At 39.3% G+C, this 23303-nt stretch overlaps 2 protein-coding genes across 2 annotated transcripts; both read left to right on the top strand.

Annotated features, from left to right (window-relative positions):
• The first annotated feature begins 1687 nt into the window (after positions 1-1687).
• Positions 1688-16276, top strand: nr1d4a (nuclear receptor subfamily 1, group D, member 4a). Its single transcript, XM_027145230.2, has 8 exons — positions 1688-2353; positions 9760-10059; positions 10172-10260; positions 10356-10500; positions 12798-13375; positions 13941-14126; positions 14296-14506; positions 14886-16276. The coding sequence occupies exons 1-8, from the start codon at positions 2338-2340 to the stop codon at positions 15080-15082; spliced, it is 1722 nt and encodes a 573-aa protein (XP_027001031.1). The 5' UTR covers positions 1688-2337; the 3' UTR covers positions 15083-16276.
• Positions 16277-19732: 3456 nt separating this feature from the next.
• Positions 19733-22563, top strand: mfsd5 (major facilitator superfamily domain containing 5). Its single transcript, XM_027145184.2, has 2 exons — positions 19733-19889; positions 20292-22563. Exon 2 carries the CDS (start codon positions 20401-20403, stop codon positions 21829-21831), a length of 1431 nt encoding a protein of 476 aa, XP_027000985.2. The 5' UTR covers positions 19733-19889; positions 20292-20400; the 3' UTR covers positions 21832-22563.
• Positions 22564-23303: the final 740 nt, after the last annotated feature.

Here is a 23303-nt window from a genome sequence, read left to right on the forward strand (position 1 = left end):
AAGAAGGCCTGAAACATAAACTTGTAGGGAAAGCGACTTCCTGCGTTATAGTGACACCTAGGGACAGATTCGTGCAACAAACAATACATTGCCTTGTATCCTACAGTGTTCAGTTTTTATTCGAACCTTTTTTATTTATTTATTCAAAATGACATTTGGTTTTACAATACACTCGATTTATTTCTTTGTTTGCATGTGTTTTTTTTGTTCATTTGTATCTTCTTATAGCTATTATGAACACACGAGAAACCTGAACTGGATATACACGCTCAAAAATAAAGGTAACAAACCTTAGGCAACTTGCCTATAGCAGTTCTAGGAGGTTGTAGGTGGTTGTACCTTTAATTAGTTCTCAGAGTAATGCTTTATTAAGTAGTTCGTCCAATTATGTACCTTATTTGTAAAGGTAAATATTCATATTACCAGGAGAACGATGCACACTAAAGGTACAAATGAAGATAGATAGATAGATAGATAGATAGATAGATAGATAGATAGATAGATAGATAGATAGATAGATAGATAGAACTTTGCCATTGCATAGTACAGGTACATATCAATGAAATGCCATTTAGCATTTACCAGAAGTGTAAATATTAGAAAGAATTGTGCAAAGAAACAAGAACAGATAAGTACGTAAACACGTGTACAACAAATAAATCAAGATATGGCAGGTAGCATGTGCATGTGTATAGTATATGCATAAGACAATGTGAATACGTGCTAGATGGGTGTTTATACAGCACTTTCCTAATCAAAGGAAAGGTGTAGAAGACAGTACTGAGAGCAGCTATGCTGAATGGGTTAGAGACTGTAGCAGTGAGGAAAGGGATAGCAGAGATGAAGATGTTGAGGTTCTCTTTAGGCGTGACGAGGATGGACAGGATTAAGAACGAGGACATCAGATGGACAGCTCAGGTTGGCTGTGCAAATGTGTGCATTATGTACATTGTATGTACAATAGTAATCAAGACAATATACAGTGTATATACAGATAATATACATACATGGATGTAAACTAAGGCAATGCATTTACAGTTATATACATTTATAATTAGGTTTAGAAAATGTATCGATGTTAAAATGTTGGTGAGTCCTAGAGTCCAAGTATTATTTATTTGTACCCAATTTTTGCAGCCACCAGATGGCGATGTTAATGTTCTTTCCCCCTCCTTGTGCCTTTTGTCCTTATGTATCCTGTTAGCGTTTAGATATTTAAATAAAGCCCCGAATATAAACGGGTTTTATATGATTTTACAAACTGAACCAAGAATAAATTGTCTGTCATCGTCGACTGTATAAACTAAGCCTACTAGTAAACATATTGTATTGTAACATATCTTTAGATTATGACTGTCCAGAAATGTTTTTTTTATTTTATTTTTATTTTAAATGTATTAATTCCATGTCAAAGCTCAGATATATCATATCAGATATATCATATCTCGTATATATCTGCCACGTGATTGTCTTAGAGTGGACATCTCCAAGGATTCCCAAGGATTTGAATAGCTGCTATCACTGTTCATGCAGCATTCATGTCGTGACACTCCACGGGGCGTGTTTTGACAAGCAGCAAATGCCTTTTGAAAGCAACGCGGCGGTCACGGTGAGCTCCGCCTCTGGTCCACGTGCTCGCCTTTGCCTCTCTCATGTCTCCGTGCTGCGCGCTCGAACATTTTGCATAAAATGTGTGTCAGTAGGGCAGCGATCTCTCCGGCACATGCAGAGCGCACATGCACTAGGCGGCTTTTCACCGTGCGCTCGAATAAGCACGTCTGATACCTCGATTCAAATGAAAGTGCACGGTGTTACTCTAACGCAGGGAGGGGAAACGGAGTTAGATGTGCACACGAGTCCAAAAGGAACCACAAGCATTCTGGATAGGGTCCCTACTAGTGGCACTACTCAAGTCACCTGAGCAGGACGGATGTGGGTGTGACGGGTGTGTTGTGTTATCGCAAGGGTGGGGTGCTCAAGTTTTGACAGTCAGTCCCTGTACACAGTGCAGGCAAGATTTACTCTTTACTCGCGCGTGCCAGACCTGAGACATTATTGCACCGGCAAAGATATAGACAGCGAGAAGGAATTGCACAAAGCTCTGCGCACCTTAACAGAGCTCTAGCTTTATTTTGCACAAATATCTCCTGTTTTGTATGCAGTACTCGTTTTTTTGTTGCTTCAGTGCATTGGTATTTATGACTTTTTCAACGGTTTCGACCATCGCATATATTCAGCTTCTCTTTTACCTGTTACGACATTGTGCACTTATTGAGGATCTGAGGCTGAACTAAAAGAAAGTAATCGACAAAAAAGCTCGAACAAGACATATCAAGAATGGATAGCAACCCTGGTAAGTAATAATAATAATAATAATAATAATAATAATAATAATAATAATAATAATAATAATAGTGTTAAGTGTTATTTATTATCATTGCTGTTTTCAAACACATTGCTTTCCATAAATCCTATAAATAATATTATTTCCTTAGTGGTCAAGTTTTGAGCCAAAGATTCATGCATGCTCTACGTATTATTCTTGATGTCTAGCTGTCCACTGACTTGCAATATTACAAATTTAGGTTGGTTTGTGTGTTTTGCATGTTTTATCTATGGGAAGTTAAATTTCAGTGCAGTGCTGCTTTATTGCCTAAAAGGGCGCAACAAGCAAGTGCAACGTGCATTAAAGATCATTTCAGTTTGCATACACTGAATGCGACAATGAGGGATTGGCAAAATTTAACACGTCTGACACAAACAGCAGTCTGAAACTGTGTAAGATCTACGAGTGCTGCACGCGCGAGGGAGCCCGCCCTTGTAACTTCCTGTTCTGAGCATGAAAACAAACTCACGTGGAGCAGTCCACGCGCCTCGCTCCAGAAGACCAAAGTGTTTCGGTTCAGCGGGCGAGCTGCCTAAAATGAGATCTTGGTAGCCATGCAACTATCTCTGAAGCGTGATGTAAACAGAAAAGCTACTTGTATATTAGGGCAATTTAGGGCATGCTATTTGTATGTTAGGGCAATTTAGGGCATGCTATTTGTACATTAGGGCAAAAATAATTAATCATTATTGTCAATGGAAAGTCCTCCAATGGACAGTATGTGTAGTATTGCCGTAGTGTGTGTGTGTGTGTGTGTGTGTGTGTGTGTGCCATATTTCCTACAGATTTCCAGAATTCCGAGACTTGCATCTAATTTAAAACCGATTCTTCAGTTTGTCAGCAAAAGTACTTATCAATGAGACAGTTTTTCTCACATGAAGATCTTTAATATTATTACTTGAACATCCACCACATGAACTTGGCTAGTTAAGCTTATTTTGCACAGGGCTTTCCTCCGGAAGGTTATCTAGGGGCCACTAAGTCCTGCTGGATCTGCTTACCTACTGCACTGGTCTATTAACTGACGGATGTTTTATTGGTCCAAAGGTTATAGTCACGTTCTGGGACCTGTGATAGGAGCATGATGTGTCCTTTTTATCCCCATTGAATTCGAGGAAATCCAGTTTTGGCTTGGCTATCTGAAACAAATATGGGACATGAAAACATGCCACTACTCACTTTATGACTAGAAAACATACATACTGATATGATACACAGAAAGGAAACATTGTGTAAATAGACTAAAATAGACTGACAAATATTAACATAAGATACTTGCACGCAATCTACTGTTTCAGAGTACAGCTAGGCAGAAAAGTTATATGAAACTTTTAACCAGTTAATATTTGGTTTTATTTGCAGTGTGGTGAAGTTATTGTACACTTTTGGGTAACACTTGGCACATAGACCTGACTAAGACACAATAACTCTCTCAGATGTAACCGGATGGTAGAAAACTTCATGGAATTGGGGTGATTTTTACATTTAAGGCATTTGTCTTACATTTTTATTTCAATTTATATAACTGAGCAATTGAGGGTTAAGGGCCTTGCTCAGGGGCCCAGCAGTAGAACCTTGGTGTACCTGGGATTCAAACTCACGACTTTCCGATCAGTAGTCCCAACATGTTTTCAACTGAAAATATGAACGTAGCATACCTTTAAAAATATTTAAAGTGCATAATTGGAGCTTTAAAGTATTCCTCTAAAATTACACCAAACAATTTCATCCCAGGTAGCTAACAGAGTCTTACTAAAGGTACAAACCTGGATATGCTCCATGATTCTGACCTCAATGACAATGGAAAATACAGTTTGAAAGCCTTTCTGGTAAAGTTACACTATTGCAGATTTCTACATATAAATTTAAGGGTTTCCTCAAAGGGACAACCTTAGAACATTAGAACCTTAGAACATGTTCTACTTTTATATTGATCTCTTGTCATGATGCTCTGGTTGTGTCTTTTTCATTCCTGTAGAGAGAACTGCAGTCGAAAAAATGTCAGTAAAGTCAGAAACCTGAACAATACGAAATAAAGGTCATATGAGGCAATGTATAGATCTGAGTGTTGAATTTCGCTGGGTGGCGGCGCTACATGCAGAATCAGGAGAGAACTCCCATCTCCTTCTAACCCCACACACACACACACACACACACACACACACACACACACACACACACACACACACACACACACACACACACACACACACACACACACACACGTACTAGCTCCACTTAATTTGACATTTTTTTAAATAACAAAAGCAGGCAAGGCTCCACCCACGTGCGCGAGATCCTCTCCTCGTTCCTTCGCGCGCCTCCGTTCGCCTTCACGTGGATGCGCTCTCTCGGCCGCGTGCCGCGCGTGATTACCACCACCCCTCGCCTCCTCCCCTCCCTCCTCCCTCCACCCTCCCTTTCCTTTTGCTGCTCTCGACTCTGTTGTATATTTCGGTGCCCGTTGCAGAGAGACTAAAAGAGGGAGGTTGGTCAGTGGGTCAGAGATTTCACCGAGAAAATGTAGCGCGTCGTCACGTTTTCCGCCTCATGCAATCATTTTTTTTTAGATCCATAAACAAAACCTCTCGATAAGAATGTGATCCAACATGTGATCCAAAGGTTTTACTGATGATTCTCTTTATTGCTTATGTTAAAGCAGCTATAAACAGTCATAACACGTCCAGTATTACATCACTGTTTATTTTTAAAGCAACACCTTCTGACCAATCAGATTTGAGCATTCAGCTGCAGTTAGTTTTGTAGAGTTTCCCTTATAATAATAATAAAAAAAAACTTGAGTCAAATATTCCACTGTGACTTTGACCTACTTAGAGAAGTGATGCTTTTTATTAACAATAGCTGAATGTTGATGAAGCAGCATGCCGTAGCTCTACTCCCCTATGGGCCTGTGTGATGTCTGAACCTCTAGAAAAAACAAAAAAACGTGACAACACTTTGACAGAATGACTCATATGCCCCAACACTTTTAGACACTGGAACATGAAGTTGATATTGAGATCATGCTAGATGGCAAACTCGCAAGCCAAGGATTTTGCGTAAAGGGATGGTAAAGGGAGGGAAAGTACAGGGTGAGACAGGGAAATGACTCTGCCTATAAAGAACTCATGTTCCTGTGTCTGACTTTACACACAGGCAGATTAAAGTTTGCATTGGTACATTTAAGCTCATGATAAGCTGTTAGGGTCCCGCTGATATCTTAATGATCATGATCCTAATTTAGTTTCCTCTTTCTCACAGAGGCCATACTGTTTCTTTACACTCAATAATGCAGAGGGGTCGCTGTTAATATCAAAACAATGATATGATATCCTGTTAACCTCATGACAAATATCAAGACAGTTTCAAAGAAATGCACTCCTTTACTAGAAAGCTATTCATTTGTTACATCATATTTCCATGAAATACTCTAGTGTTCACATGTCGTCTGGGTGGGGCTACCGAGCTAATCTCTGGTAAAGACCTGAATCACACACATGGAAGGTCAGGCATGGCAGTGTGTCAACACTAAATCCCACACACATGCTCACTGTGGGATTATGAAAACATGCGTGTTAACCAAATGACATGCAGCATGAGGCAGCAGCAGCATTGCTGAAGAGGGGCCAAGCCAGGGGAAGCATCTGTTTATATTTTCCTCACTCACAGAGCAGAGGTTATTTGCAATGTGAAGCTTGGAACCTCAAACCTTTTCCTGTTGTTTACTTGGGAGGCAGCAAAAGCAGAGTTCAAAGCACAGGCTATGTTAAGGCTATGTGGTTGAGTAGACATACAAGACCAGGCATTCTTATTTATTTATCTTGTTTGCATGAGGATATGTGCATTTGTAATATTGTCATATTCATGAGTGTCCTCATAAAAAGTTGGTAAATAATAAATGCAGGCCTATTATTAAATATTTTTTGCCCGAGGATACAAACTCTGAAAGTCATGGAAGTCCAAAATTAACTAATGTATAAATAATAATAATGAATAAATGAATTAAATATTTGGATTAAAGCCTATTGGATTAAACTATTTTAGTTTTTTTCAACAGCTATAAAAATTGACATGTCTTGTGATCATTTTTGGCAAAAGGTTGAAAAGTGGGCACTTATGCCTCACGTCTCCAGAGTACAGGTTGATCCTGAGCTCAGGTTACTGCCTGTGCAGGGTTTCCTTCACCAGTTCTCCGGTTTCATTTAACCTCCCAAAGACATTTTGGACTGGCTACTTTGCCTACTGGCTACTGCATGCACTATGCACAATGCACAGTCACTTACTGCCTTCCTATCTAGTGATGTAATGGCTATTATAAGACTTCAGATCTACCATGACCAGGTACAGTACTTGGTCACTATAGTTGCATCTATGAAATCAGTTTGATTGACATTTTGAGTTTAGTTGGTACAGAAGCATGACCGATATATTTGTTTGTTTGTTTGTTTGTTTGTTTGTTTGGCACATCAAATACAAAGTGTTGCAATGCATGCACAACGTTTGTAAAGAATTGTGCTTTAAATGCAACTTCTCTTAGCCCTTAATTTGGGTCACAGGAAAAACTAACACTAACTAATACTAACTAAGCAATTTATTATTACAATATTCAGACTAACAAAGGCGCAGAGCACATTCTCACCAAAACGTGACACTCCCTAACCGCTTGTGATCCATTTCGCGCACTGGGTAGCGCTGTAAGATAGCGAGACGTCCTTGAGCGCGCGCCACCAACATGAAATCACGATACCGATTTGTGACGTTGTGCACGAGACCACGGATTTCGCAGCTCCATGTGAGGAGTCGGTCAGGTGCGGCTCGCTGCTGGCTCCGTGCCACAGCAGCTAGAGAAGCCGCTATTGGTGTGGAGGCGAGAGGCGTGAGAGCTCGCGGACACGTGACACCAACACGCAGTCAGCTCATCCGCGTCGCATGACCGGAGATGCGGGAGGATGCGGTGCAAGAGAGCAGGGGGAAGGGGGAGGATGCAGCACAGGAGCTAATGCTGTGCCAAAAAAAAAAAAAAAGAAAAGAAAAGAAACAAAATTAGGCCACTAGAGCCGCAAGTAAAAGATTAAAAACGCCTGTTACAAAATCTGAACATAAAAAGGTTCTTCATTTAATATCTTGTATAAAGGTTCCTCGAATGGTTCTTCTTGTTTGTATCCCTCACTTCCTCTGCGACACACTCACTTGTAAGGTTCTGCAGTGAAAATGTATTAAAAAAAAAAATTCCCCAGCAGAACAATAATGATGAACTGAGCAGTTGTTTTTAATGTGCTGTTTTATTAAGAACTTATCATTTCTAATGGCTTCGACATTTATTACCTCATTCATCCTTAGCTCCATCTTAACTATCAGAAAATAGCATTTTACTAAAGTGATGCAGCATTTTCAGGCTCTACAGTATGGATTCTCAGACATTTTCTGAATGGACCCATGGACTCCATGGAGCCCCTCTAGAAAATACTACATAATCCAATTTTTCTAGTATTACTCTATGTAAAAATGCTATTTGTTAATATTTAATTCCTGCACTAACAGTAGATTTGTTTCAATTTCTAGGTCTGTATGTTGTGTATGTAATATTGTCCACATTTACAGTCACAAGACCGGTCAATTAAGCCTATGACTATATATAAAGCTAAATATAATATAATAGCTTTGACGATGTATTATAATAGCTATGCTTCACAGATCCATAACTCTCTACAGTATATCTAATAATGTTGCTGTGTTACTTTAATATAGTTTAAACATGGGAATATGTAAATGTAGAATTAATAATCTATTGACATTTCCTAAAATATAATCATTTAAAAATAAAATCAGAATGAGTGTATTCCTGTTCCTGTTCCACTTGCATTTACTCTGTCTGAGGCTGCTTTTATTAGGGACATGTTATATATTGCTTATAAATCATTAATGCAATATTGGCCCTTGTGGAACTTATACTGAACCTCCAAAAGTTTTATTGTGTGCTCTGAGCATTCAGACCAACCACAGGCATTGCAGATGAGTGTTACTGTTTATGACTGAACGAATTACAATGTATTTAACTTATTGCACCGTGGGACACCAAAAGTTCAGCGCCGTTTTAATATAGCAGTGGCACATTGTTATCAACATTATACATATATTTGCAATATAATATTTATAGTTTATCTTACATATCCCGTCCTAGCGAGCTGAGATTACACAACATTGTATAACTTCACCCTGAAGGTAATAACTACTTAAAGTGAACAAGAAAATCTTTCTCAACTTGCTGGACCAGTTGGTTTCTCTACTACTGTGTAACAGCTGAAAACAAATGGCACAAATTATATTAATGGGCCCATTCTAATATGGTATATTTTCTATATTAACAGCTACAGGAACTTGTATGGCAGATAAAACACACAATCAAAGGCTACTAAATGTGTATTAATAAATAAATAAATAAATAGATAGATAGATAGATAGATAGATAGATAGATAGATAGATAGATAGATAGATAGATAGATAGATAGATAAATAAATAAGGGTTTTGTTTAAGAAAAGCACAATTACTGATATGTTGAAGTTTTCTGTTAGGAGATATTTATTTAACAATCTTCGAAGTCAGCAACTTGTAATATTTAGAAAGTTTTCTGCCACAGAAAAGTCTTGGTTCAGCATAACAAGAGATGAGACAAAATAAGAGGTTTTAGTGAATGGCTGGAGGTCTAAAGCAGTTATAACCTAAGGGATGGCAGGAACTAACTTGTCTTATTGATGTTCCACATAAATATAAACAGATATGAAAAATATATTCATAGGCAAAACTGTGGTAAAAAATGTATGCAATACATTGAATAAAATAAGTAATATCACCCCATAGTTGATTATGTTTCCAATAATAAACTGTCAAATCATATTGAATGTTCTGTCCTGTACATAAGTTAATAAGCCACATGTTGTTTTTGATATGCTTATGTTGTAATATTATTAATGATATAATTAGTGTAAACTTTCTGAGATATATGCTGGTATTAGACAACTGATATTAGTGTCAAATTAAACGTTGTGGGCTCCTAAATATGTCACAACCAGACATTGCAGCACTTTTTGCATTGTGTTGGTGAACGTGTCATTTGGGTAACATGATTCCCCAGTGTATCACATTTCTAAATATCTTCTTATCAGCATATTTAATGCCCCAGTTCTGAACACAACTGGGTGAAACTGGGTGAGTGAAATGTACTGTCTGTACTGTAAAGTACTGCACTTTGCACCAAATAAGGTCTAGGAGTTATAATATGAAAAGTAAATTCATAAAAGTCTATGGTAAACTCGGACAAAGCAAAAAGACTCCCATGCCTTTCGTGATAAATTCTAATTGGCTTTTTTTCAGGAGGCGTTATACTATATGCTGGGTCTAGTGGCAGTGCCAGTCCAATCCCCGGAAGCCCATCCAGTGGGTACCAGACCCAGTCACCCTCCACACACTCACAGCCTTCATCACCAGAGGAGGTTACCTTCACAGAGATTGGCGCTCTGAAGCAACATGGCAACAATGGGACTCCGTCCTCTCCAAAACTGGTCTTTCAGTTCCCAGATATCTACAGCAGCTCGACAGCATCCTCCAACCAGAATACTTACTCTCACCCCATCGCAGGAAAGAGGCCATGTGGCTTTACTGGCACGTTCACCAGTAAGCACCAGACTTCACTGTCCTTAAAGATAAAGAGCTTAGTCATAACAATGATAAAACAATTCTTGTTTTCTTTCATGCAAATATCTTTCTATTCGTCCTGTTCTCTTAGAAGCAGGAGGTATGGTCCTACTCTGTAAAGTGTGCGGTGACATCGCATCAGGCTTCCATTATGGAGTTCATGCATGTGAAGGCTGCAAGGTAAATCCCAGACACATTTCTACATACAGGGTAATGAAATTCCTCCTGATGGAGACCCAAGCCTCACTGTGTCTCTTGATTTTCATTCCTGCCAGGGTTTCTTTCGCCGTAGCATTCAGCAGAACATTAACTACAAGATGTGTATGAAGAATGAGAATTGCCTGATCATGCGCATGAACCGAAACCGTTGCCAGCACTGCCGTTTCAAGAAATGTCTGGCTGTGGGCATGTCCCGTGATGGTAAGTGTCATCGTTGGCTGCTGGTGTCCTGTCATCACTGCATTTCAAACACTTCAAAGCTTCAGAAAGAGAAAAATGAAGGCATTACATTTCCCAGCCTACATTCTCTATTTAGCTTTTGCACAGTTAGGAAGTTTTTCAGATAGAACATCTCTGAAGTGAAGCCGTGCTCTGGTCTTTCTCCTACCCTTTGCAGTATATTCTGCATCTCTCTCTTTCTTCTCTCTCTCTCTCTCTCTCTCTCTCTCTCTCTCTCTCACTCTCTCACTCTCTCTCTCTCTCTCTCTCTCTCTCTCTCTCTCTCTCTCTCTCTCTCTCTGAGCCAGTTTAGGCCTTCTCCTGCACAATCCCTAAGCTCCTTCCTCCACAGACAATGATTTATGAGGGCTGGAGTCATGCAGTCCCTGAAGCTATCCGTCATCTGGAAAACTGCAGCAAGTACAAGAATTATTTTGGGAAACTGGAACGCAGGCAACTAGATTACCCCACATGTGCCCTTATGATAGCTCCCGAAATGAATAGCCTGCCGCTGCAACAATTAAGCAAGAGTTGCAAAAAAAAAATAAAGAGGTGGCTCTGTTGCCCCCTTGGTGTAACAATGAACCATTCATTTCCTGTTTCTGTAGTTTTCTCACCAGTAAAACACATTAAAGAGTGAAATCAACAAATAATAAAATGACTAAGTAGGAAATATTTACCTGGCCCATAAAACAAAACAAGACAGCCACACACATTGTGACCTACTTAGTGGGTTTGGTTTGGATTCGCGTCTTCTCGTCAGTGTCTGTGCAACCAGCTGTGGGACAATATCAGATCTATGTGAAAGTGTGGGGTGTAAGCAGAAGTAGGTTATATGGTTGATATGATGACACTCAGGGGAAAATGTTCAAAAAGTTACACAGGGGAGTAGACAAGTATTCCTGTTGACCCTTAGGAGGGTGTCAAGAACCACAACCTAAAAACCCCTTTCTTTTGTTGCACCTATTGCACAAACAGGAAAACCTCATATAACTGCCTCCTCGCCACATTAAAGTAGCCGCCCTGATTTCGACTCAGGCCGTTGTGTGATTTTAGCTTTATGATAGCAGCAGATGTTCAGTCTGACACGATGGCACGCTTTCACTTCCGCTGTTATTTTACCATTTTAAAAAAAACAAGCCTCAGTATAGTGTTCATAACAACAAATTTGATACAATGTCCCAGCAGAACATAACTACATGTGGCTCTTATGCTTGTCCCATTCACACAGTAGTTTAATATTCTGTAATGTAAAGACAACCCATTTGTTAGAAGTGCTTGATATGATATGTTTGGAAGGTGATTCATCTTGACTTCTTAAAGATAGTTTGACATTAGTAGAGCAACTCTCCCTTAAATTTCTTAAGATTATTGCTTGTCATACTGTATATTATCTTAATATACTTGGCCTACATTCTCCATGGAAATGAAACAGTATGATAAAGGCTTGTGCAGAAATTGAGTTTCATTTCTTCATCACACTTTACTACTGTATTATTCTCTTTTCCTTTTTTCTCTTGAGAGTTTTTTCTTTTCCTCTGTCATTTTGCAGTCCTATTCTGCAGATCCTAATCTTTCATTGTCCTTCTATATCTTATCTTTTTAATCCTTTTCTCCACTCATTCACTTTTTTTTTTGCTTACTCCTTTGTTCCATTCTTTGTATTGACCATTTACATTTTTTCTTTCTTCGTTCTACTGTGTTCTCTTTCCCTTTTCTTACACCCCTACCCTCACCACCTCCCCCCACCCCCCATTCTATCCTCTCTTTCTGCTTTGAACCCTGGTTCTAATGGGTATAAGTCCGTTTTTTACCCACTCATATGGCATTAACATCACGTTTTGCCTGTCCCACTGCCCTATTTACTGGTCGAAAGAGGGTGTAAGAGGAGAAGAAAGATGAAGAGAGTAACGGAGAAGAGGAGGGGCAGAGAGAAGGAGAAAGAGCGGGGGCAGTATACGGTGACATGGGTCCTATTTTTAGCTTAACTGGCTGATGGATATTTTTAGAGTAGAAGAGAGGACCAAGATGATCTGGTGGTCTGGTTATATCTGGTCAGAATTTCAGATTGAAAGTGATTACCTGGGTGAAAAAATATCAAGGAGTCCACCACAATCTGAAGTTACATGCACTTTTGATATTTCCTGTAAAATACAATGTAATTTTTACATCATTCTCAAAGACCCTGTTTCCAACACACCCACACTCTGTAACTAGTAATATAGTAACACCCAATAATTCAGCAATGAAATCCATGTTTCTTTGTGCTTGTCTCTTAGCTGTGCGCTTTGGTCGCATCCCAAAGCGTGAGAAGCAGAGGCTCCTTGATGAAATGCAAAGTTACATGAACACCCTGAATGAGTCGGCTAGTATGAACATGGCTTCCTCCCCTTCTTGTGATCCCCCGGCCAGCCCTATGGAGATCCAGCCCAAAGAAACTATAGGCTCCATGGCAAAAGCCTATCAGAACACCTTCTCAAGTGCTCCTGACCGACTGACCAAGAGGCCAGCATGCATCAACAATGGCAGCAGTGTGCCAACTTCCTTTCAGAGTACCGCCCCTCAGGAAAGCAGCTTCTCCCATCTCAATACTCCCGCAACCTATCACTCTGGAGGACCAGTGGGTTACACAGCAGCTGGTCCCTGCCCTGGACAACAAATGCCCACTGTCAACAAATGCCCAATATCTTCAGTGGACAACAATCACTATCAAAACAATGCTCCATCTAATCAAATCCCATGCCAGTCTACAGTTAACCCATCTCTGCAGGGCAGTTACAGCTGTAGTTATGCAGCTGGTGAGATACAGGCTCAAACATCATGCCCGTGGAAGTTGGTTGCAGGCTCCAAAGTGCTGGTGAGAAGTACATATAATTTGTAGTCATGTGATGAATTTATTAAAGTATTTAAGACTTTAAATGGGCAAATATAGAATACTCTAGCCTAGTAAAGAAAGTGGACAGGTTGTCAGTACTGCCTGTATACTTCCACTCCTCTCTTGCGTGATCCATTTTTGTCTTAATTTACTTAAATACACTGCTTACATTTAAATTTTCAAGTTGTTACTTGATTTGTAATTCTTTTTTGTATAAAGGGACTGTTTATTCCCCTGACATTAAATTCAAACTATGCCACTTCAACATGTAGCTCATTGGGTCAGTTAATTTTATAGCTTTAGGTATTTTAGAATAATTTGTTCATATGTCTCTAAAAAAAATGGCATGGGGTTTGATATGTACCATAGAGGAAACCATTAGTGCAGTGAGAATAAAACAATACAAATTTAATTAAATACATGAATATAAATTTAAAGGGCTAATATTTCATTTGGACCAAAATTTGAAAATGATTTGTCCTAATTGTAGGTTAATTATTTAAATTCAAATTTAAAACTTGCTTTCTCCCCTAATCTGTCTCTCCAGGCCTGCCCTCTGAATGCATGCCCAGTTTCAGCACCAGGCGTCTCGAGCCAGCATGTGTGGGAGTCTTTCTCTCAGTGTTTCACCCCTGCAGTGCGGGAGGTGGTGGAGTTTGCCAAGGGCATCCCAGGGTTTCAAGACCTGTGCCAACATGACCAGATCATGCTGCTCAAAGCAGGCACCTTTCAGGTATAGATGACTCATCTTGATAGCCTTGTCTCATCAATTCTCAGCTCTCGAGCCATATTAATTCATGATGTCTGTCTGACATCTTTACATATGAATAATTATTTTTCTTGTGTAATTATTTTCTGCAAGGGCACATCATCAGACCTTTCTCTTTTTTTTTTTATCAAAGGTGCTGATGGTAAGGTTCTGCTCGCTGTTTAACCCAAAGGACCGGACAGTGACATTTCTAAATGGGCAGGCCTACCCACTGGCCACACTGCGGGCACTGGGTATGGGCTCGCTGCTGGATGCCATGTTTGACTTCTCTGAGAAAATAGCCTCTCTCAGCCTGGAATCTGATGAGATGGCACTTTTCATGGCCGTGGTCCTAGTCTCTGCAGGTAAACTACACACAAAAAGACAAAGTTGTTTCCCATTTAAAGCTTTAGTCTTAATTTATTATAGACAAAATTGGATCAATACAATACGATTTTCAATCTTAAAATGTTAAACACATAAAATCCCTAAGCGATATTGAATGTTGGAGTTTTAAATTTCCGACTGACAGCTGCGTAACATAACCAATATATTTTATGTATATTAGAAATATAAAGGGTTTTAACAACGGACACACAGAACACTGGTAAAAATGCAAATAGATGCAACAATTAACTTGGGCAAGCATACAAAATATAATCTCATTTAATTAAAAAACTCAAGGTTCTCAGTGATTGATTGCTTATGATGACATGGGCTCTGATTATGTTAATCTTTTCATAGATCGAACTGGTGTTTCTGACACAACAGCTGTGGAGCAGTTGCAGGAAAGTTTGATTCGGGCACTGCGAGCCTTGGTTTACCGTCGTCATCCTGATGACAGTGCACTTTTCCCCAAGCTGTTGCTGCGTCTGCCAGACCTGCGCACCCTCAACACCTTGCACTCAGACAAGCTGCTCAACTTCCACATCGACCCATGAGCGACCAGCAAATTACGACCTGCCATGACAGGAATGACTTTTCATTTTTAGCAGAAGAGAATAAGAGTGGATCATTCTAGGAACATTTAACCATATCTGTTATCAATTCGGTCAAACTGTAAGAACTAACGGAAATGATTTTGTGCAATTGGGTGGACATGGAAAGCTGACAAGATCTACTCTTCTTTCCGAGTTATATTTCTTCACACAATGCCCAAGACTCTCAGCATACTCAAAGCACCTCAAACACTTTTTCACCAGACATGGCTTTCAATAAGTGGCAGTTTCCTTTTCATATCATAAATAACCAGCTATTGAAAAAATCAACCAAAAAAGAGCTGGTGTCCTATTTAAATCATTCATCATCTGTTTTTTCCTAGCATGGCTAAAAGCAAAGACCACAGATACTGAGGAACTGAGGAATAAATAATAGGGACCATTAAAACATGCACAATGTAATAAATGGAATGAATTAACATATACAGAAAATAAATATTACAGCCATGTAATTCACATCATGTAGGTTTTCCAGCTGTTCAACATGTACGCCATGTATATCATCACTGTTAGTGTAATATTAAATAGCACAATTTCAACCGTGTCAGTAAGCACAAGAACTTCGGTTAGCCGTTTCTCATTTTGAAAGAAATATAGACATTTTATTCTTTCATCCTGACAAATTGTAACTGAGTTGATCATTTCTGTTTCTAAACTGTCTTGGACATACAGTTTATTGTCGTCTCTCGCTCTACTTCATTGTTTCATTTTTAATCTGAAGAGACAAAACCAGCAGCCAGAATAACCCAAGCATGTTTTGTAGTTGCTTATTTTTCTGTTTTGTTGTTGTAAATATTGTACAGCTGCAAGATACATGTGACCGAGACAAAACATTATACATCAAGGGTGCATGTGAGAGATCAGTGGGGGTTCGGGTGCCTTCTGGAGAAACGTTGTGGCTAACGAGCAGTTGTGGAAAAAATAAACCCTCACCAAGGTGTTAAAGAAGTAATGAAAGATCAGATTACACCAGCAGAGACCTCCAATAGCCTTTACTAAGAAGTCTAATCTTGGAGTGCACAACATTTGTATGCTTGAAATAATGGTTGTTCAAAACAATGCGATGGAATCATGCTAATGTATATTTTGTAAATTATACTTCCATAAAGCAAGATAAATATGAGATTATGTACAGTATGTGGTAGTGTGTCGGTTTTCTACTGCATGATACTCTACTCGTTGTGAAGCCTTTTTAATGCAGGTATTCTTACAGAACTGCAGTGTGAAAGAAAATACATTTTCTATCCCATGAGGGATGACGATCATCTCTGGAAATAAGGACTAGGCGATGTATAGGACAGACATTTTCATTTTAGATGTATATCTCAGGACCAGAAGCTCAGAGATGAAATACTGTCATCTCAGAAGAAGCGTATTTTTTCAGCGCCCAAAATATCTCCACATATAAAGTATGAAATAATAGGCCATCAAAAGGAACTGAAAACAAAAGTTTCGAATGAATCTGAGGTACACAATAGAATCTAAACATCTGGACCCATTAAATAAAGACATCTACCATGTTTCATATAAAATACAGTTCATACAATCCCGGATTGTATCTTACACGTATACATCCAAAAGCTTCAGTTAATATTCATAAGAAAGTGAAAGTGTGGGAAAATGTGATCTTAGTGACTTAGAACACAGTTGTATGTGCTAGATGGGCAGGTATGAATAGGATTTTAGAGTATTTTATAAACTGGGATAATCCTGGGATATTCTCACAGAATACGAACATCAAAGATAACATAAATAGATCTGATAAAACAGTTAAAGAAATAAACATTAATACAGTTAGTGGTGTACTTAAAATTTTGATGACCTAATGATGGTTTCATTAAGTTGAAAGACAAAAATCAAGTCAGAAATTAAAGTGTTCGTTCTCTGCACCCAGGCTCTGAATATCGAACTGTTTCCACTGCTCTAAATCACTAGACTAAGCTCATACAGCCCAAGTCCAACACAAAACTTTACAGAATTTTCAAGCTTACCAATAAAGTTTAGTAGTATACTGTTTGCTCAACATTTATAAAAACCTAAAAAAAAAAAAAACCACAATGATTAATTTTCTCCTTTATAACAATTTTAAACTCTCACAAATCTAAATGACTTTAGTATGTTTTTGAATCAGTAAATGTTTTGTAGCCTGGTTTATACCTCTTTCATCTTTAGTGGAGCCCTTTACATATTTTGACACTGTCTGCTGTCATGTGCTACTAGCACAAAAACAATGATACAAAAGTAGTTTAGTAGGTTAGCCCATATGAAACTGAACATAAAAGCTTGATATTTGTGGTGAGCCAGTGATAGCAATCTGCTGCCCCTTTTTTTTTTTCCTGTGTTGGTTGCATTATGATCCCTGCTAGACTAGTGTGCTTTACATTGCACTGTTTGATGCATAGCCCCATTAGCTCAGTTGAAAAAAAAAAGCAAAATATTAACAAAACAGGGGATACACAGAGGCAGGGCACATGGATTTTAAAAAATAGATTTAGCTTTGTAATCATAGACCTCATAAAATGGTAAACAGCGACCGACCGTCGCTAATAAACATGCATGGTGAAACGCAGATGCTGTTCTGGCCATCTGTGACTGTGGCTTTAAGTCTTCACTGTGTGAGAGTTAGAATAGTTCCCCTATTAGCAATAAGCTGAAAATAACACTTCCTTCTCTCCACTGAACTGTCTCCCACCCTGCGTGATTGGACCAGTTGTAACGTCTGAGTTTTACAGAAAACGAGGATGCTCTCTGAGGCATTAATATACTGTGGCCTAAATGTAGCACCAAATTATGCCAGACAGATCAGGGTCACTTGGTTATTGACTGAAAAAAATGAAAAGGGAACACAGGTGCATATTTTAGTTTCTAGTTTGGTACCTAACATCAAGTACATTTTGTCTTTTAGGTATACAGAATTTTTTTATGTGAACTGATGAAAGAACATCCTATCTTCTTTATCCAAATATCATTCAGAAAGTTATCCTTCATTTTGTGGCTAGTAGAAGGGAACAGGCTACAAAATAAATGGTATGGGATTCCACATAGTTTAAATACAAAACTGAAAAACAAATGCAAATATTTTATATAATATCTAACCTCATAGAAGTCATTTAGCTCATTGTCATATGTTGTGTCTGTGTTAGAGCTGGGCACCAGGTTAATATGCACTGCAGCTGTCAGACAACACTAACATAATAATTAATTCTTAAGTTTCTTTTTTTACTGAAACTTGCAAATTAGTAGGCAGAAGAATAATAACACATTTTATGTCCACCTCCTTCTTGTCAATAGACACAATGCCATTGAGATCTATAATACGTTTGCTATTTTGGCTAGGGCCACAACAGTCACCTCTTCTTTTTCTCTCTCATTTGTGCTCACTGGGTTACACCTGCAAATACAGCGTGAGCATGCATAAAGGCACGTAAGGGCATGTAACACATAAATGAGTGCATGAGGATTTGGAAAACTGTATTATGCTGCCACCATGTGTTGTGCTGTGTCTACACTCCATGGCTTTGGTTTGCTATTTTTGATCATTTTGCTCCACTTAGTCACTAAAGGTTCCCAAACCTGGTGCTTGAGTATACCTTGTCCTGCATATTTTTGTGTCATATCCATGTTCCCAACACACCTGAATCAATTAATCATTTGAACTAAAAGCCCTTCCATGAGTTAAAAGTGGGTGTGGAGAAAAACAAAAATGTGCAGGACAGGAGATACTTAAGGACCAGGGTTAGGAATCTGCTCCTTAGAGTGCAAAAAACAAAGCATAAATTCAGTAATATGGCTGCAAATCAAGACACTGTTAATGTGTCTAATCATGTTTATCCCATGATTGGAGTGGTCCCACCGTATGGGTCTCTGATTTGATCCTGAGCTTACTGGATTACTATGTCTGTGTGGGTTTCCTCCGCCCTCGAAAAAAAAATAAGATAGGTGAATTGGCTAGTCTGAAATTGCAGAGGAAAACCAGAAGTGTAAATTTGTGTGTGTGTGTGTGTGTGTGTGTGTGTGTGTGTGTTTGCACATGCATGGTGCACTGACGTTCCATCCAGACTGTATTCCCACCTACTTCCCTAATGGATGGATGGATGGATGGATGCAGGGGTTCCACTAAGGGGGAAAAGTTAGGACGATTCTAAGGGCCCACGCACTTTTGGGGACCCCAGAGGCTTGTATGTTTGGTGCGAAATGGGTGTGTTAGGGGGCCCAGTCTCATTTTCGCTTATAGGGCCCAAAATTGCTAGTGGCGCCCCTGAATGAATGAATGAATGAATGAATGAATCAATCAATCAATTAATAAATGAATAAATTAATGATTGAATATGCTAATGATTATTTAACACCTATGTTATATTGTAATATTTCCGAGCTACTCAACAAAAGGCACACTTGATTCCAAAGTAATATTGATATATTATGCAAAAACTAAACAAACCATCAACATTGTCAACTGGAGAATGGTCTACTCGGTGGAAAAAAGCACGTGCGCCAGTTTATTAATATTATTAAATAACCAAATATTAGGTTAAATTACCATATTTAAAAATAAAAAAAAAACGATCAAACAACTATAGTCTTCTTCCGGGTACGTCACGTCTGATGACGTTGCTACCCGGAATGAGGAAGCGTTCGCAATAAAACGGATGTGAAAACGAATGATGATTCCAAGACTCCTAAATAAACCCGTAATATGAGAGTGTGGAAGAAGGATCTTGACAGGAAGGAATACGGCAAGGCTGCTGAGGTATTGCAAACATAACATAAATATTACGTTTAGTAACAGTGAACTACAATTATATCAAAGCTAACTGTGTCAAGCTAACTTGCTAATTTGCAACAATAGTTAACTAAACTGCTCAGGCTGAATTGTACAAACCCCAGACTGAATATTCTGCTTTATAACCTGCTAAATAGGGTATATTTAGTGTATAAGACGTTGTTCCATAATCTTTATAGTGAACTTCTATAGAAATAGAGCCATTTAGATCCAGCCCTTACAGTTCTAGTGATGTACTGATTATGTGTGTGATAAATGCTGACCATGTGCCCACATAGCAAGTTTCACCTTCTTCACCTTCATGACTTATTTTTACTGTGTTTTTCCATTGCAATTTATTCTTATTCTGTTTCACCTCACTTTTTATAGCCTCTCCGAAACATAACGATGAAGTGAAATTATAAAGAAGAAGCACCGCGAATCTGGACCTGTGCAGACCTATGTTACCTGGCCACCTGGAAGCTGACCTTGGAGTGCCATGTTTGTGACGGCATATCTTGCGTTTGTGGCCCTGGTGGTCCTGTGTCTATGTCTGGAACTCGCAGCTCGGCGCATTGCTTCTCAGCAGTCCACTCAGGCGGCCGTGGCCAACCCAGCTTTCCTCTGCTTCCAAAAGCTCTTCTTAAAAACATACCTGTTGGCTCTGTGGGCTGACTGGCTGCAGGGGCCATACCTTTACAAGCTCTACCAGCATTACAGCTTCCTGGAGTCCCAAATTGCCATCTTATATGTCTGTGGTCTGGCGTCTTGCGTACTGTTTGCCCCCGTGGCTGGCTGGCTGCCACAGGTTCTAGGACGAAGGCAGACGTGCCTTGTTTTCTGTGTGTCCTACTCTGTGTGCTGCCTCACAAAACTGTCTCAGGACTACTTTGTGCTCATCCTGGGTCGTGTGCTAGGTGGACTCTCCACTTCCCTGCTCAGTACGGCCTTCGAGTCCTGGTATGTGCACTGCCATGTTAATGTGCATGATTTCCCCAAAGAATGGATCCCTGTGACGTTCATCAAAGCTGCGGACTGGAATCACGGTTTGGCTGTGGCTGCTGGGCTCGTGGCAAACCTGTTTGCAGAATGGTTGGAGCTAGGACCTGTAGCTCCTTTTCTGCTTGCTATTCCAAGCCTGGTTGCATGTGCTTGGATGGTATTTTTTAACTGGGGAAATGAGGAAAAACTAGAGCGCGTAGGCCAAAGAGACACAAATAGTGCTAATATCGGCCTTCAAAGTGCCCCTCAGACTCGATTCCGACGAGCCTGTCTGGAAGGCGTGCGCTTTTTGTTCGCAGAGCGTCGTGTAGTGCTCCTGGGTGGTGTGCAGGCCATTTTTGAGAGCGTGCTTTATGTTTTCATATTTCTGTGGACACCTGTGCTGGAGCCACAGGGCCCACCACTCGGCATTGTCTTCTCCTGCCTAATGGCAGCCAGCATGGCAGGATCATCACTCTTCCGTTTGGCCACATCAGCCCGTTACCGGCTCCAGCCGGCCCACCTACTGGGCTTGGCCACACTGCTCGCCTTCTTCTCTTTCTTTATGCTGACGTTTTCGACTGCACCAGGCCAACCAAAACCCAGGGAATCATTTCTGGCTTTCCTGCTGCTGGAGTTGGCATGTGGCTTTTACTTCCCTGCTGTGAGCTTCCTTCAGGGCCGTGTGATCCCCGTGGAGCGCAGGGCTGCGGTTTTGTCCTGCTTTCGTCTGCCGCTCCACTTGCTGGCATGCTTGGCCTTGCTGGCACTACATGGTGAGGTGTCAGGTGCCGGTGCAGGCGAGGCAGGTAGTGGCACCAGGCACATGTTCGCTGGCTGTGCTGGAATGATGCTAGCCGCCTTGCTGGCTGCTGTGAGCCTCTTCACTCTGGGGAGGAATGATGCAGACCTGAGACTTGACGGGACCAAGGGAGAGGGTGAGATTTAATCAGGAGGATGAAAGGCTTTGCAGAAAGATCATAAAGTGAACTTCTTTGCCAAGACTAGCTGTTTAGCTGTCCGAACAATATTTGCAGCAAAATGTTTTCAATGAAATATTTTGTGAAATGACTACTACAACATGTTCAGTGGTAAAGCAGATCAAAGGTGATAAAATGGTTGCTCACTTCAGTGTGTGTGTGTGTGTGTGTGTGTGTGTGTGTGTGTGTGTGTGTGTGTGTGTGTGTGTGTATGTATGTATGTATGTATGTAAGTATATATAAACCCAGTTACAGTTTTCTAAGTGAATAAATAATGACAGTAAGTTGAGTATTTGTTTCATAAATAAAGTTATCAACTCCCTTGGTGAAGATGGGTATAAGTTATATGGTATATGAGTAAGAAATTATTTTAGATTTTAATGAATTGGTTAAAACATTGTTGTCTTAAAAGATGATGTTGAACACAGGTACTGAAAGGTCTAGCCACAATTTTTTTTCAGTTTTTGTTCAAGCCATGCATGCTTTGAACCAAACATAAGCATTGTTTTAAACATTCACATGCATGGTTAAGCCAATCCTGACTCCAAAACCATGCTTTATTTTATTTTATTTTATTTATTTTTAATGTATTTTTTGGCTGGTTTCGCTATTTTCGCATTCAATTATCACACTGCTATCCCGTTTGCTAAGCTTTTCATAAGTAAGAAAAGATTAATAAAGCTTTCTGTTAAGCATTTTCATTTATTGTAATCCATGGCAACTAAACAAATTATGGCTTATGAACAAACATCATAAAAAGCACCATAAATGCATATCTTATCAATATAAAAAAATAAAGAAATACATAAGTAAATAAACAAAAACAAAAAAAAAACATCTGTTGTGAACTGTAATGGCCACAGTGAAAAAACAAGATTTATTTCGGTAGATTTTTGAGCGAGACCGTTTTTTGTTTTTTTTGCGTGTGTAGTGAACAACAACAGAAACGCTAAATTCTCTCATTGTTCTGTCAGCTTGGACACATGTACACATTCATTTATGATTTGTAAGGCGGTGTATATTGCTAGGCTTTTATTCTATAGTGTACAGTGTCAGGTGTACACTCACCTTTCTCCTAAATCCATTTAAGCACTTGTTCAGAAAACAATCATTTATTTATTTTATTTGTTTGTTTATTTATTTATATTTATTTTTATCTCCAGGAGATAAAGTGCCCCTGGTGAATAGTATAATCAGTTTGGTGCTCGGTTAAAACACATATTTCAGAATGATTTATTTTTCATATCTCTGTTCGGCATAGTGTCAATAATCAACGCAGATATGTCGAGTTTTTTATTTGTTCGCTATTAACATAAGTTAATCATCTGTCTGTTGGGAACGAAGCAGATATTTATTAGAATTTGTTCCTATTCTGTCATCTACACAAACCCAAATTATGTTAGAGAAAAGAAAACACATAACTGACAATAACGATCAACAA

This window comes from Tachysurus fulvidraco, chromosome 23, assembly GCF_022655615.1.
Source record: "Tachysurus fulvidraco isolate hzauxx_2018 chromosome 23, HZAU_PFXX_2.0, whole genome shotgun sequence".
Classification (NCBI taxonomy): domain Eukaryota; kingdom Metazoa; phylum Chordata; class Actinopteri; order Siluriformes; family Bagridae; genus Tachysurus; species Tachysurus fulvidraco.